The following is a 15,982-nucleotide window of genomic DNA, read 5'->3' as shown; positions in this document are numbered from 1 at the left end:
GTGTGGGAGAGTCTGTGTTCACTCACTGCAAATAGAGGAGAGTCTGTGTTCACTCACTGTGTGTGTGTGTGTGTATGTGTGTGTGTGTGTGTGTGTGTGTGTGTGTGTGTGTGTGGAAGAGTGTATTTACTCACGGCATATGTGGGAGAGTCTGTGTTCACCCTGTGTTCACTAACTCTGAGTGTAGAAGACTCTGTGTTTAGTCACTGTGTGTGTGGAAGAGTCCGTATTCACTCACTTCATATGTAGGAGAGTCTGTGTTCACTCACTGCGTATGTGGGAGAGTCTGTGTTCACTCACTAGGAGTGTAGAAGACTGTTCACTCACTGTGTGTGTGGGAGAGTCTGTGTTCACTCATTGCATATATGGGAGAGTCTGTGTTCACTCATTGCATATGTAGGAGAGTCTGTGTTCACTCACTGCATATGTGGGAGAGTCTGTGTTCACTCACTGCATATGTGGGAGAGTCTGTGTTCACTCACTGCATATGTGGGAGAGTCTGTGTTCACTCATTGCATATGCAGGAGAGTCTGTGTTCACTCACTGTGTGTGTGGCAGAGTCTGTGTTCACTCACTGCAAATACAGGAGAGTCTGTGTTCACTCACTGTGTGTGTGTGTGTGTGGGAGAGTCTGTTCACTCACTGCATATGTAGGAGAGTCTGTGTTCACTAACTGAGTGTAGAAGACTGTTTACTCACTGTGTGTGTGGAAGAGTCAGTGTTCACTCACTGTGTGTGTGTGTGTGGAAGAGTGTGTTTACTCACTGCATATGTGGGAGAGTCTGTGTTCACTCTGTGTTCACTAACTCTGAGTGTAGAAGACTCTGTGTTTAGTCACTGTGTGTGTGGAAGCGTCCGTATTCACTCACTTCATATGTGGGAGAGTCTGTGTTCACTCACTGCGTATGTAGGAGAGTCTAAAACCCTGAGCCAGGCCTGAGCTGTTGGCCTGTGAGTGAAAGTGGAGCCACACTCGTCCCCTGGAGGAGATGAAGGGAGGGGGTAGCATGGAGCCACACACCCGGTACTCCTCCTTCCAGGTGGGGCCCAGCAGCAGCCAGTCACCACGGCAACCTCCAGAGTCCTCCACGTCAAAGCTGTGGAAGCTGCCAAATAAAGGACAAACAAGTGAGACAGAAATAAAGAAAGTATGGGGGGAAAAAAGGGTTCACACAGCCAAAGCAGCCCTTTGTACACAGCAGTACGCTGCTCAAGTTGGAGTTTGAACCCAAGCCATGCCATGCACCATCTGTAGCAGGCTATGCTCAAGATGCTTGACCACCAATGAAGTGTTAGCATCATCGGTCTGATAGAATTCATAATTTATCACTTTCATGCCATGTTCTTTCCCTACTATACCCAGCATGTTTTATGCAAATAAATCATACAATCATTGGGAATCCCTGTGGTGTCAACCAATCCTGACTGCTGGCCACTGATCTACAGGCTGATAAGCACAACTAGGCTAGCAATAGTGTAACCAGAAAATAGTTGCAGTTTTTCAGAAGTTCCTCCCATTTTCAAGGTAGATCATCACAAGGTGGTTTTCCTAGTTTTCAAATTGGAAAATCTCACTTTAGAGACTACTGTGGCACCACTGTAGGAGGCAAGAAGGCATGTTTTTAACAGACGCAATGATGGTTACACTTGGCCTGTATCCCTTAAATATTAAGTCATAAGGTTACAGATGTCTGTTTGAATGTGCTGTTTTCTGTAATGTGATAAAAACCAAGACATCTATATATAGCCACCTATCCAGCCTATAGCAGATTGGCATTACACATTCATGTTCTCAGCTCAAACAGAACAAAGGTAATTTACTTATTATCTATATATTGCTTAAAAAAATTCATATTCACATCCTTTACATTCATCATAAGTTAATGTAAAGATATTTAGTCCAAGCAACTTTGAAGTATTTCTATTGGTCAATTTATCATGAAATGCATACAGTCTAAAGTGCACCTGGAGTGTTAAGGCAAACAAATAATGGAGATACTTGTTTGTTTTTTTGCAATGTGACTATATGTAATTCTGACAGGCATAGTATAAAAAAGGTATATAAGGGATATAGTAAAGTTGGAGAATTGTCATAATAAAAATGAATATCACAAGTGGAAACATCAAATATAACAAAAAAAAGTCCAGTTCATATAGCGCCTTTCACAAACCCAGTGATAACTAAACAGAGCATGAAGACTTTGAGAAGAATATCATGTAGTGATGACAAAAGGCTGAGGAAGTTGAGCTTTAAAGGAAGAGAAGTTAGAAATCCCTGTGGCAGAGAGTTCCAAAGTGTAAATGCAGTGGCACTGACAAGAGTCTTGTGCATGGAGCTACAAGAAGTCCAGTGCCAGAATATCTGAGGGAGCAAGAGGGACGGTAAGGATGAAAGTGGCTCGGAGAAGTATGTAGGAGCGAGACCATGAGCTGCTTTAAAAGTTAGGAGAAATTAGTACTTGATACAGGAAGATATTGGTCAGCAGTGAAACTGGTAGATGTGGAGCGTCATATGTGCGGAGCATTTGGTGAAAGTGAGGGCTTCTGAGTTCTGAATGAAGGGGAAAATGTAGGAATTGGGCCCTTTAAAACACTCTGGCCACCATATCATTCAGTAAAGCACTGAAACTAAAACAACAATATTGTATTGGCGACTACCAATTACTAGAATTTTTAGCTTTTATTTCTCCTATCAGTTAGGCTCTGCTTCAAACGCTTCGAAGACTGGTACGACTGTAGAGATGGAGGAGGAAGCTGCTACAGTGGGAACTGGCTGTGACTGAATAGGGAGGAAATGATTTCTAGGATGCTACAAAGACTCAGTATGATACTGCATTTGCTAAACAGGCATGTGAAACTTGAATGGACTTGATATACCAGAGAGAGAGAGTGAGTGAGTAAGTGAGAGAGAGAGAGAGAGAGAGAGAGAGAGAGAGAGAGAGAGAGATGATAAGTGAGTCTGCAATGCAGAAAAGACCTAACTGTAATTCTATCAAGATCAGAGAAGCAAACACGAACAGTCAGATAAAATTGACAATCAGTAGCAAGAGATCCTAAATGTGCCTTTAACAGCCTATAAATCCACTTCCTCAGAAACTGGAGGACATTTCTGGACACTGACTACCACATTCTCTCTGTTCAGTGGAGAATCAGGATTAATGGAGTTATTTAGTCCAGGACTGTTTATTGCAAACTCACATAACCCAGTACACATAGTATAACATACTCTCTCAGATCTCAACCACCAAACTACAGAAGGCCGCTGGAGAGTGTTAAAGTCACTCTGATATTTTTCAACCTAATTTCTATCTGCCACATCTGTAGCATATGATCACACAGAGCAGAGTCCAAAATTCTGAGACCACATTGTAAATGTAGAAATGTGAAACAAACAACAGAATATTGCAGAATTTTGAAATTAGTCTTAGACTTCTAGACTGTAAGTGCCAATCCATATCCACACATGGTACGTTTCTTGGAAGGAAGTCTAGCTTCCCCCATAAACTTTGACCAATAAGCATCAAAAATTCTGTCACGGTAAGATTTACTTCTCGCTTCTCAAAAGTCACAAGCCATCACAATGTCACTTGCCAGAACTTGAAAAAAGTGCCGTGCTGTGTTAATCAGATCCACATTCAAGATCAGAGTTTGTCCTTCACAGAAAAACACTTTAAAATTGCCAGGCCTGAAAACCGTGCTGGGCATACATTTACTCCGTGATCTTGCAGGTGATGCTACATCAGACTTTTTTGTTCTCTCAGTTCATCACAGAACACAACTTTACCATTATCTGCTGCTAATGATGATGTTAACCCAGCAGCTCTTTCATTGTATTAACTAGCTTCAGTAAGTTATTGATGAAAAGATTCCCTCAACTTTAAAATTTTGCTTTTCCTTATTTCCTCGAGGCAAAGTCATCATTGATGTCATCACAGTAAACCTCACCGCTAACCTCATACATAATCCTCATAATGGCAAGTATACTCAAATACTCCTGGCACACAGATGGCCTGAGACCGGTCTACCAACTTGAGCTATATTACTGAATATTTATGAGAGAACATTTATTAGTCATATTAAACGTTAGCAAAGTGATGAGCAGTGTTCGAATTAACCCCATATTCCTCTTCATAGGCCACTACTAAGGTCACAAATGACATCCACACACACATAATGTGTTACATACATATATGGAAAGCTACGTGCCATATGGCTGAAACATCAGTGGGTTTAAGATTTTATTTTGCATTACTTGGGGTGTAGACTTCATAATTTTATTACCTACATAGTGCACTACATAGGGAGTTTTCAAATTATCTTTATGACAAACAAAAACTGAAAGGTATGTGGTGGCACGAAGACAAAATAAATCGTCAATAAAGACAAAATCCACCATAGGGTGCAATGTATCAGGATCTGTTCATTGGTATGGATAGATTCTGGCAAACTAACTGCTCTAGACCAATATATGCATTTGTACATCTACAAGAAGTTGCAATAAGGATTACTTTTCCTTTAGCTTGCCCAAAAGCTAGGAAAACCCCACATGTATGTATGTAACTGTATCTGATGGACAAAAACGGAACAAATCAAACTGTTCTACTGCAGTATTAGCAAGCTCACCGGGCTCAATTCATCACTTGCAGCTGAAACACTCAATGAGGCGTCTCCTATAGGGCTAAAACGGGAGCACTTCATCATCATAAAACAGTGCCAGGACTCCATTACAAACTGAAGGACAGCAAAGTAAGTTACTTGCTCACCAAAGACATAGTGGAAGTGTTCAAAGCCTTGAATAGTTCCTCATTCAGTTTTACGTAAAGTTTTGTACATAATAACATTTCAAGAAATAATGCAGTTAAACATCAAAATTTTCCACAATATTTCACTTACACCAAATGTAGTCAGTGAGCCAAGACATGTTCTGTGTCTGAAGTTTGCTTTCTTAGTTTTGAATAGGAGCTACAAGGGTACAAGGCCAATAACAATAATAAGCATTTATACTACACCAATTAGCACCAAGCAAACTGATGAATCATACTTTCCTCAAACCATGTGGAGTTTCCACACAGATGTGCTTACACTGCATGCCATACTGTTATCTATATAAGTGGACAAAAGTATGGACTAAATGTCAGGCTTCAAGATGCAACCCTTGTTTTTACCTTAGCAATCTTCTTATGTCCATTTATTATCTGTCATATAGTGACATATAATATGTTCACTTTATGACTGTAGACAGTCGATGGCAAACTGGACATTTCATCATTTTCAATGCAGCAGCAATAGCAAATTCAACCAGCAGCAGCAGCAAGAGCAACAAACCGTAGTAGAGAAGAAATCAATTGAGATTTTCTTCTATTTTCAACTTTTGCTATCAACCGTGAGGGTGAAATAAGCCGTATGTTGATTTTTTTTGGGATTCATGGATGCCAAATGTCTCACTGTTGAATTCCAGGAGCACCGGGACCACAGAGCATCCGGCTGCCTCTTTCCATCTTAAATAAAAACACCCCCCTTTCACAATCATCCATTTTCAGATACACCATTTCCAAGACTGCATGCCGCTGTCAGTCAGGTATTGTTATTAGGCATGGAACAATGGTTTTTTCAGCACCAGCATGTAAACACAGCAATAGACACGCAGTTTGCAATAAACTAATCAGAAGCTCACCTGTTATTTACTAGCTACATAAACCTAATAGCTCCAACACAAAACTGAAAAAGAAAACTACAGACACCAAACATGTTTTGGCTGATCAACTACATTAATGCGATTACACTATTCTACATTAATGAGTACCATGATAAGTTTGTTAGTGTGTGAACTGCATGTATGATGGTGCTACCTTATAGTGATGACCTCTCCACGGTTTCCCTGGATGTTCCATGAACAGTTGACCCCAGCAGGGTAGTTGAGTGGCCAGGATGGACTGTAGATGACACCCCTTCTCTCGGTGTGCAGCTCCACCTTACCACTACAAGCAGCTGAGATACACACACACACACACACACACACACACACACACACACAGGAATAAATAATATTTTAAGCAAAGTGTGTGTGAACATTTCTCTCCAAAGGCTACTGGGTACTTATTGGTGAAATTCTGTTGCTTCTGAAGTTTGCCATGTCCAACAGATGTTACAGTCTGTCTGATGTTCTAACAGCCTCTGTCACAGTAATAACAGAGCTAATGCTTCACAGTATTGATATATATTCCGATTATTTCTGTGTAATAAAGCCATTGGTAGATAAATACAAATAATGATGCCAAAACCCAGTTTTTTCTTAGTCAACAAGGTGTCACTCGGAAGCATTTCTTTTTTTAATTTCCGGTGAGACTAACACTACTGCCCATAATATTCATCAACTTTCTGAATACCTGCTGTGCTTTGCCTTGAATGTGTTGATATACCTACTTTACAATTCTATTTTGCATCAATACACATACTGAATCGAGATAAAGAGATAAAAGAAAGAATTCTTTTGGAGGTGTGATTTGCATTTAAAAGGGAAATCCATGACTTTTTCCAAATTCCTGCATCATTCCTTTATCAAGATGTACACACAGTAGATGTTTAATGTGAAATGGGGCACTGTAAAGAAGCTTACTAAATAGGATTTCTTTACAGTGGTGTTGATAGGAACCAGAGGTCACACAAGTTAAGCCATTTTATTTACTCTCCAAAACAACTAGTGTATCTACACCCAATACGTAACGTTGATAATGGTAAATTAACTTTGTTCGATACTGTTTTTGCCCTGCATCGCATTTTTCCACCATGAATGGAAAAAAAAAGTAAGCCAAAGCCTCACCTCAAAAACATCATGAACATCCATAATGTTTCAGCCATTAAGCAGTGTATTTGTAAGATTTCCAATAAAACTTTATTCATTTCAATTAACTTTCAGCTCTCTGTCAGGGATCTTTTAGATTCATACAGGCTTCAGACATCTGGTTCCTATCACCACCATTGTGAATAACGACAAACTGCAATTCGGCATATCAGTAAAAATCGAGATGGAATGTTATTGTGGCTTAGCATCATGGGGCCTCAAGAAAGTCCCACCCTAACACACATGCATACACTCATACATTGTGTATGCTCCTGACCGCAGCACAGGTGTGTGATTGTGGTGGAATTTGATCCACTCTCTCTGGATGTTCAGAGAAAGCCTGCGGGAACTCACTGACACACTATCCTTTATTTAAATGAGATAGAGTGTGTGTGTGTGTGTGTGTGTGTGTGTGTGTGTGTGTGTGTGTGTGTGTGTGTGTGTGTGTGTGTGTGTGAGGGAAAAGATGAGGGAGAGATGTGGGCAGGACGATGGATGGAAGGATAAATGAGTATCAGAGAGACGATCATAAAACATCGCTCCAGTTCCAGCCCTTCTGTGTTTAACACCGCACAATCACTCTCAGGGGAAAGCAGGCAAGAACCAATCTGATAAGTGGGAAAAGTATGTCTGCTGTTGTAACTCCTCTTAGGTACTCTCCCATGGAAATATTCACAATACTTTTGCTTGTGAATGTTGGAAATGAGCAAACGATGATGTGTGGTTGTGTTATGATCACATAGATATACTGTATATGTACAGAGCATCGGTGAATCAAGAATGTGAGATGGTTAAAGACTGCCCTGCATCATATTGACCAAAATAATTTACTTTTGTTAGATTGCATGAACAGCTCAACAGAGGTGTACAGAGAAACTGTATGTGTAAATATGAGTAGTGTGTCAAAATCTCAAACATGGAATAATAAACATACTTGAGTGAAAGCCAAAATTATCAACATAGTCAAATAGATGCTTAGTTAAAAAAAAAAGAGTTCAAGTATCTTTAATCTTAATCGATCATTCCACAGAAACAGTCAATCTGCGGCTTGTTCACAGCACAAAATAGACAACACTGGGTTTGACTAGAAGGCTTATTTGCATATTGCAACCATTTGTGTGCATGAGAAGCAATCCACAGATTGTCATAAGGATTCACATTTCAAATTGATTACCTTAATGAACTTTACAAGAGCACCTTGACCTTGAACGTAATTAAGATGAAAATCTTTACGCTGTCTGCCAATATTCAGTTTCATCTGAAAAGCATCCAACTCACTCCAGCAGTGACATACGTCTCTCTCTACTGTGCACACACACTTCCTTTCAGATACAGCAGCTGAAAGATAAAAACTTCATAAAAGTTTGGGGGGAGGATGGTCATTCTGCACAATATACTGTTAATCCTATTGCCATTGTCGGAAGAAAACCGACATATCTCCGAAATGGCAACTCTACAGGAGAAGGAAAAAACCGACTTTACGTTTAATGTAAGTCAATGGAACCAGACGTCTTTCCAAGTCATTTTGGGCCTTTTCTTTTGGTCCATTTATCATGAAATTCACACAATGTAAAGAGCAACAGGCATTTTCAAATGATGACAAAAACTGAAAAACAACAAAAATGGAGATATGAGGTTTTGTTCCGATTCCGATGCAAATTAACTCCACGATATCACAGTGTTACCAAGTGCTGTGACCAATTACAGTTTCAGATGAGTGTTTAATCATGATTAATCAAGATATTCATGCAAGCCAACAAAAGTAAATTGTTCTGATCAAAATAAGGTCAATCTTTATGTCAAATTACTGATCGTTTTTAATATTTTGAGGTATATCAGTCACACAGAGCCCCAGTGACATGGTTTGAATTCCCCTACATCAGAAGAGCTTTCCTTTCTGCTATACTCGGCACCCTTCTGAGCTTCACTCTTTCATTTCTCAAAATATCAATGGCCAACAGACACTACAGGGTAAATGGGTGGAAGCAACCACTGGTGTTTCAAGTCAAAACTGACCCTCCCTTATCTTGTCAGTTCATGTCCTGGTCATAGCAAGCACAATTCATCATATCACATCAATTGAAAGAAAATTCGTATTAATAAGAAAATCTTATTTCTCGTAATCTTTCATCAAAACGGCTTTTGCCCGACCCTTGATAATGAGTTTTCGATTGTCATTGTGCACCAGTGGGTGAGGAAAAATAATGTTAACCTCCCCCTTCCACCACCCCCACTGATCACCAAGAGTAAACACTCAGCAAGCTCAGAGACCCTCCCTAATACAGCGTTTCACTATACATGGGATGGAAGAAAAATATGTTTATTTCTGACTCATATTGCCTTTAAAACTATTCTAAAATTACAACCAACACATTGCCATTTATTGGCATTTAGTTTAACTAAAGGTACTTTCCAAAATATTCCACTGGGTTGCTGTGGCTTAAAAACCTCAACTGCTGCAATTTACAAATAAGAAGGTATGAGAAAGAAAAAAGTAAAGCAAGATGAAGCAGTAAACATGGACTGCTAAAGCCAAAAGACAGAATGTCCTTCAGCTTTTCACCAATAAATTCTGTCTTTTTTTCCTGTTTTGTCCATAACCACAAAGACTTCAGCCACCTGTTTTTGTAAACACTGACTGGTAAAAATGTGTGCCTTCCTGTAAGTTTAAGGAAAAGAACGATGGCAGGGCACAATCACAGTTTTCATGGTGGCAAGATATCTTTTGCAAACAACAGGGAAAAACAGAAATGAGTAGTTGTTTTCTTAGCTGACTTACATACAGCAATTGCAATTTGATTCCAATCCCACAAAGCTGAGATGCATTTGGTTATGAAGTGTTATTTAACTACAAACTGGTTGAAGGGAGACAAATTCATAAATTACAGCACTACGGGGAAACATTACAAGACCGGATTTGAAAGTGAAGTCTTTCGTAGTTGGACATTAGGGATGCACTAATGCATGTTTTTGTAAATGGACAGATAGTGACTTGTTGTGCCTAATAACACAACCAATAACCAAGCATTCTATTTTTTAACTTTAATTTTATTATTGTTCATTACAATTGTTTGGATTACTCAACTTGTACAATAATCTGCCAATTAATATTATTGATAATGAAACCCCTACTTTCTGAGCAGAAAATGAACCTTTTAACCCTTTAAAGCTCAAAAATAAAAATGTGCCTATTTCTGCCATTGAATCTGCTCTCCTCCAATAATCACAGGATTTCTCAGTGCTGGTTTCATTTATCATCATCATCATCATCATCATTGTCATCGTTAACCACTTAATCCAGATAGGATCACGATAGCAGTTGGGAGAGCAGAGAATCCCAGATGACCCTGTCCCCCGCAACTTCCTCCAGTTCATTCCCAGGGACCCCAAGCCGCTCCCAGGCCAACTTGGAGATGCAAACCCTCCAGCGTGTTCTAGGACGACCCCGGGGTCTTATGCCAGTAGGCCATGCCTGGTACACCCCCACCGGGAGGCATCCAGTGGGCATCCGAATCAGATGCCCGAACCACCTCAGCTGGCTCCTCTCAATGCGGAGGACTAGCGGCTCTTCCGAGTTCCTCCCGGATGGCCACGCTCCTCACCCTATCGAATAGAGTGCAGCCCACCACCCTGCAAAGAAAGCTCATTTCCGCCTCTTGTATTCGTCTGCAAACAGAGACGCCACCCTCCAGCCTCCACACATAATGCCCTCCTGACCAAAGCTGCACCTTGACACCCTGTCCATGAATATCACAAACAGGAGTGGAGACAGGGCACAACCCTGCCGGGGCCCAATGCTAACACTGAAAGGGTCCGACTTAATGCTGAGTATACAAACACAGCTCTCACTCTTGGAGTAGAGAGATCGAATGGCCCAGAGTAGCAGCTCCAGTACCCCATACTCCCGGAGGACCTCCCACAAGATATCTCGGGGAACACGCTCGTAAGCCTTCTCCAAATCCACAAAACACATGTAGACTGGGTTGTCTACATGTCCCATGCCCCCTCAACAGTCCAAGGATACTGTTCCTGAGGTCCATGCGATATTGCAGAGGCACATCAGCCATGACAGCCCCACAATATCCAGAGCCTTAAGCATGTCCAGACGAATCTCATCCACCCCTGGTGCTTTGCCACTGAAGTGCTTGCCAACTACCTGAGTGACCTCCACCAGGGAAATGGAGCTTGACATGCCAGAGGCCTCCAGCCCTGACTCCCGTGAGGGAGGCATGTCTCCCGGATTAAGGAGTTCTTTAAAGTGCTCCTTCCACCAACCGGCAATATTCTCACTTGAAGTCAGAGTTTCTCCACCTTTGCCGAATACAGCTTGGGCGCAGCCACCCCGACCACTCCTGAGTCGCCGGACAGCTGTCCAGAACCTCTTTGAAGTTGACTGAAAGTCTTTTCCCGTGGCTTCACCAAACTCCCATGCCCTGGATTTTGCTTCTGCCACCATTGCGGCTGCCACCTTTCTTGCTTGTCAGTACCTATCTGCTGAGTCGGGAATCCTCCGGGCCATCCAGTCCCTAAAGCCTTTTTCTTCATCTTGACAGCCTCCCTCACCACTGGTGTCCACCAGGGGGTTCTTGGGTTACCGCTCTGACAGGCACCCACAAGCTTTTGGCCACAGCTATGCCTGGCAGCTACCACAATGGAGGTTTTGTGCAGGGTCCATTCAGACTCCATGTCCCCTACCTCCCCCCAGGACATGAGAAAAGCTCTCCCGGAGGTGGGAGTTAAAATCATTCTGAACAGGGGCCTCCGACAGTCATTCCCAGCACACCCTCACTATTTGCTTGGGCGTACTAGGTCTGACCATCAGTCTTCCTTGCCATCTGATCCAACTCATCACCAGATGGTGATCAGTTGACAGCTCAGCACCTCTCTTTACCCGAGTGTCCAGAACATATGGTCCCAAGTCAGATGAAACGACAACAAAGTCGATCATTGACCTCTGACCCAAGGAGCTCTGGTATGATGTACACTTATGAACATCCTTGTGTTTGAACTTGCTGTTCATAATGGACAATTCATGCCTGGCACAAAAACAATTTACCATTCGGGTTTAGATCGGGCAGGCTGTTCTTCCCAATCACCCCTCCCCAGATCTCCCAGTCATTGCCAACATGAGCATTAGAGTCCCCCAGTAAGACTATGGAGTCTGTAGGCGGGACCCTTTCCAGAACCACGCCCACTTGCTCCAAGAAGGCCGAATACTCTGACCTGTTGTTTGGTGCATAAGCAGACACAACAGTCAGAGGTTTCTTCTTTGCAATTTTAATTCACACTGAGGCGACCCTCTCATCCACTGGGACAAACTCCAACTGCACAGCCACCAGCCAGGGATTCGTGAGTATCCCCACTCCCGCCCGGTTCTGCTCACCCTGTGCAACCCCCGAGTAGGAGACAGACCAAACCCTATCCAGGAGTTGAGAGAGCCGACACTGTGGGTGGAGGTGAGCCCAACTATATCTAGTTGGTACCTCTCAACCTCCTGCACAAGCTCCGGCTCCTTCCCCCCAGTGAGGTTCCATTCCATATGCCAAAAGCCAGTTTCTGCCGCAAGGGCCTAGGCCACCAAGGCCCCCCCCTGCAATCTCTCACTGCCTGTGCAGCACTGCACCATTCCCCCATGCTGGACCTTGCGGGTGGTGGGCCCACAAGGTCTCCTCATGTTGCCTCTTCGGGCTGAGCCCAGCCAGGTTATGTGGGCTGCCCAGCCACCTGGCACTCGCTAGGAGACACTACCCCCAGGCCTGGCTCCAGGGGTAGGTCCCGGTGACCCTCTCCCAGGCAGGGTACACAATTTTCTGTGCCCATTTTTCATGGTGGGTTTTTGGATCACATTAGTCTGGGTCTTCACCCCAGACCTGTTCGCCCTGGGAGACCCTACCAGGAGCATATTGCTCCTGACGACTTAGCTCTGAAGACCACACAAGCCCTTCCGCCACGACAAAGCCCCGATCCAGGAAGGGGGTTTCATTTATTTGATAGGTAAAGAATGTGATGCGAAACAGATTTTTATTCAGTTCGATTAAACTACCTTATTCTACCTTACACATGAATAAGAATATAACTCAAACCTGGCATTTACTGTTATTCTTATTCAACAAAAATAATAATAATCTCTCAATGAGCTGGCACACTTAATCAGAGAAACAGTGCCAGTAAAGGAAATCTTGTGCATCTTTTACACAGTGATAGACATCATGATAGCACACAGAAAGCTCTTCTTCTACATACTGATACCTTTCACTAAGGCCAACCATAACTCCTCTGGTGGCATATTTAAACAAGTTATAGATGCCATTACCAAGTTATCAGAAACGATGGCCAGCAAGATGCTCGGTTTGACAGGGTTAAACTTTTGAGACTTATTACATCCTAATGCTATTTGAGTAATCACAGGACAACCAATGCAATCTGGCTCAGTTAGTCATAAGTTAAAGTAACAAAGAATGCAAATATGGAAGCACCAGATTTTCTGTGATGTTTCGGAGGTTAATATTAGATTAAACAATCAGTTAGAACTAACTTTTTTTTGTGCAGAGTGCCATGTTATGGTTGAAAAAAAGAAAAAAGAGGAACAAAAAAGAAAAAAGTAAAAACTTTACACAGACAAGGTTACAAAGAAGAGCACTCATGACTTCTGTGACTTCTGTAGATGAACATTAACTTTGTTCATGGCAGCAGACGTCTTCTGTATTTACGTGTTTATGGCACAGGAGTCTGGAGAATAACATCAATAATTTTCTTGTCTGAGCAGCACCACCTGTGTAAGTGCGTGTTTGCACAACTGAACGCTTTTGTCTAAAAAGATGCAACAGAGACAGTGAATCAGATGAAAGCGTGACTTGGCTCACAGCATATTAGCTGGCATATTAGAGTGTGCAGGAATGAGAGAGAGAGGGGGGGAGAGAGAGAGAGAGAGAGAGAGAGAGAGAGAGAGAGAGAGAGAGAGAGAGAGAGAGAGAGAAATGGAGATACAGAGAGATAAATTGAAACAGAGTCAAAGAGACACAGAAAGAAAGACTCACAAAGAGTGGGAGTGGAGAAAGAGAGAGCGTGAAAGAGACTCGGAGAGAAACTGAAAGAAAGAGGAGAGAGAGAGAGAGAGAGAGAGAGAGAGAGAGAGAGAGAGAGAGAGAGAGAGAGAGAGAGAGAGAGAGAGAGAGAGAGAGATCCATTTGTAAATAAACTCTTAATTATCTTCAGTTAGACTGGAGCCAATCTGCCAGCTGGTGCCACCCACCACGGTCAGCAAGGTGAGTGTTTTCTCTGCCATATGGGCTACTGAGTGTCATCAGTGACCAAACTGGGATGCTGGAGGGGTATCAAACAGCAATCAAGCACCACACAAGCACAAGACATGCAAGAAGTGAGACAAATCAGTCGTTGTAACCACAATATTTTCATTTTCAATAGCAACACTCTGAGCATGCCATATAACATTAACAAGCCTAGTTACATCAGTACTGAGCTGTAAGTGTTTTATTATCAATCATCTTCCTAATTATACCGTTTACTGTGACTTTTTCATACTTGTGTAGTGGCACAAACATAACATAGACATGATACTGAATGTTGAAACTGAGAAATTACATTTTTTTGCAAAATATATGCCCATTTTGAATTTGATGCCAACAACACATTCCAAAACAGTTGGGACGGTGGCAACAAAAGATTGGTAAAGTTATGTAATGCTTAAAAAACACCTGGTGGTTAACTGGCAACAGGTCAGTAACATGACTGGGTATAAGAAAGCATCCCAGAGAGGTGGAGTCTTTCAGAAGTGAAAATAAGGAGGGGTTCACTACTCTGTGAAAGACTGCACCATCATATAGTACAACAATAGGGGCAATGTAGCATATCCAATCGGCCTAACTGCATGTCTTTGGACTGTGGGAGGAAACCAGAGAACCCGGAGGAAACCCACACAGATACGGGGAGAACATGCAAACTCCACACAGAGAGGACCCCGGTCGCCCGGCCAGGAAATCGAACCCAGGTCCTCTTTGCTGTGAGGTGCCGGCGCTACCCACCACACCACTGTGCTGTCCTCTTTTGTGAAAACAGTTTGTTGCTCCACAAATGCAAGTTAAAACTCAAACACAAAGAAGAAACTGTACATAAACAGGATCCAGAAACGCCACCGCCTTCTCTGGGCCCGAGCTAATTTAAAATGGATTGAGGGGAAAAGTGTCCTGTGGTCCGACAGGTCAACTTTTGAATAGGAGACTGGTACATCTGTGAAGGCACCATTAATACTGAATGATATATACATGTTTTGGCAACATATGCTACCATCCAGATGACATCTTTTTCAGGGACGTCCCTGCTTATTTCAGCAAGACAATGCCAAGCCACATTCTGCATGTGTTACAACAGCGTGGCTCCGTATTAAAAGAGCCCCTGTACTAAATTAACCTGCCTGCACTCCAGACCTGACAACCAGTGAAAACATTTGGCACATAATGAAATGAAAAATCTGACAAAGTAGACCATGAACTGAAATCCTATATCAAACAAGAATGGGAAAAGTTTCACTTTCTACAGCAGGCGGTCTCCTCAGTTCCCAAACACTTGTGTGCTGTTAAAAGAAGAGGTGATGAAACACAGTGGTAAACAAGCCCCCATCCCAACTTTTTTGGAACATGTTGGTGACATGAAAATTCAAAATGGGCATATGTTTCAACAAACAATAAACTTTCACAGTTTCAACATTTGATATGTTGTCTTTGTAGTATTTTTCTTTAAAAATATGGTTTACATGATTTGCATATGAATGCATTTTTGTTTACATTCTGCACAGCGTCCCAGTTTTTTGTTGTAAACGGGATTGGAATTCTATGAGAAAATCTAAAGGAGAAGTTTTACGGGTATCCATCCATGAATGGAACCTATACAGAAGGTGGGTCTTATAACAAGACAACAATCCTAGAAACACCAGTCAGTCTACCAAACAACAGTTAAAGAGGAAGTCATTTGTTGTTTTGGACCATAAAACAAGAGAAATGTCTCAGGACCTGAAGCATGGAGGTGATGCAATTAAGCCGACCAACACCACTGAGCTGAAGCAGCTCTGTAAGGAGGAATTGGACAAAATCCTGGAAGTCAATATATGGGACTGATTAACAGCTA

At 42.2% G+C, this 15,982-nt stretch overlaps 1 protein-coding gene across 1 annotated transcript in view; it reads right to left on the bottom strand.

Annotated features, from left to right (window-relative positions):
• lrp3 (low density lipoprotein receptor-related protein 3) overlaps nucleotides 1-15,982 on the bottom strand; it is a 35,878-nt gene that overhangs the window by 13,384 nt on the left and 6,512 nt on the right. The window contains exons 2-3 of the mRNA XM_017706203.2: nucleotides 5,850-5,988; nucleotides 901-1,106 (exon numbers count right to left, since the gene is read on the bottom strand). Of these exons, the coding sequence (XP_017561692.1) occupies nucleotides 901-1,106; nucleotides 5,850-5,988 (345 nt within the window). The remainder of the gene's footprint in view (nucleotides 1-900; nucleotides 1,107-5,849; nucleotides 5,989-15,982) is intronic.

Source organism: Pygocentrus nattereri, chromosome 25 (genome assembly GCF_015220715.1).
Source record: "Pygocentrus nattereri isolate fPygNat1 chromosome 25, fPygNat1.pri, whole genome shotgun sequence".
Taxonomy (NCBI): Eukaryota; Metazoa; Chordata; class Actinopteri; order Characiformes; family Serrasalmidae; genus Pygocentrus; species Pygocentrus nattereri.
This window is presented reverse-complemented; position numbering and strand designations above follow the sequence as displayed.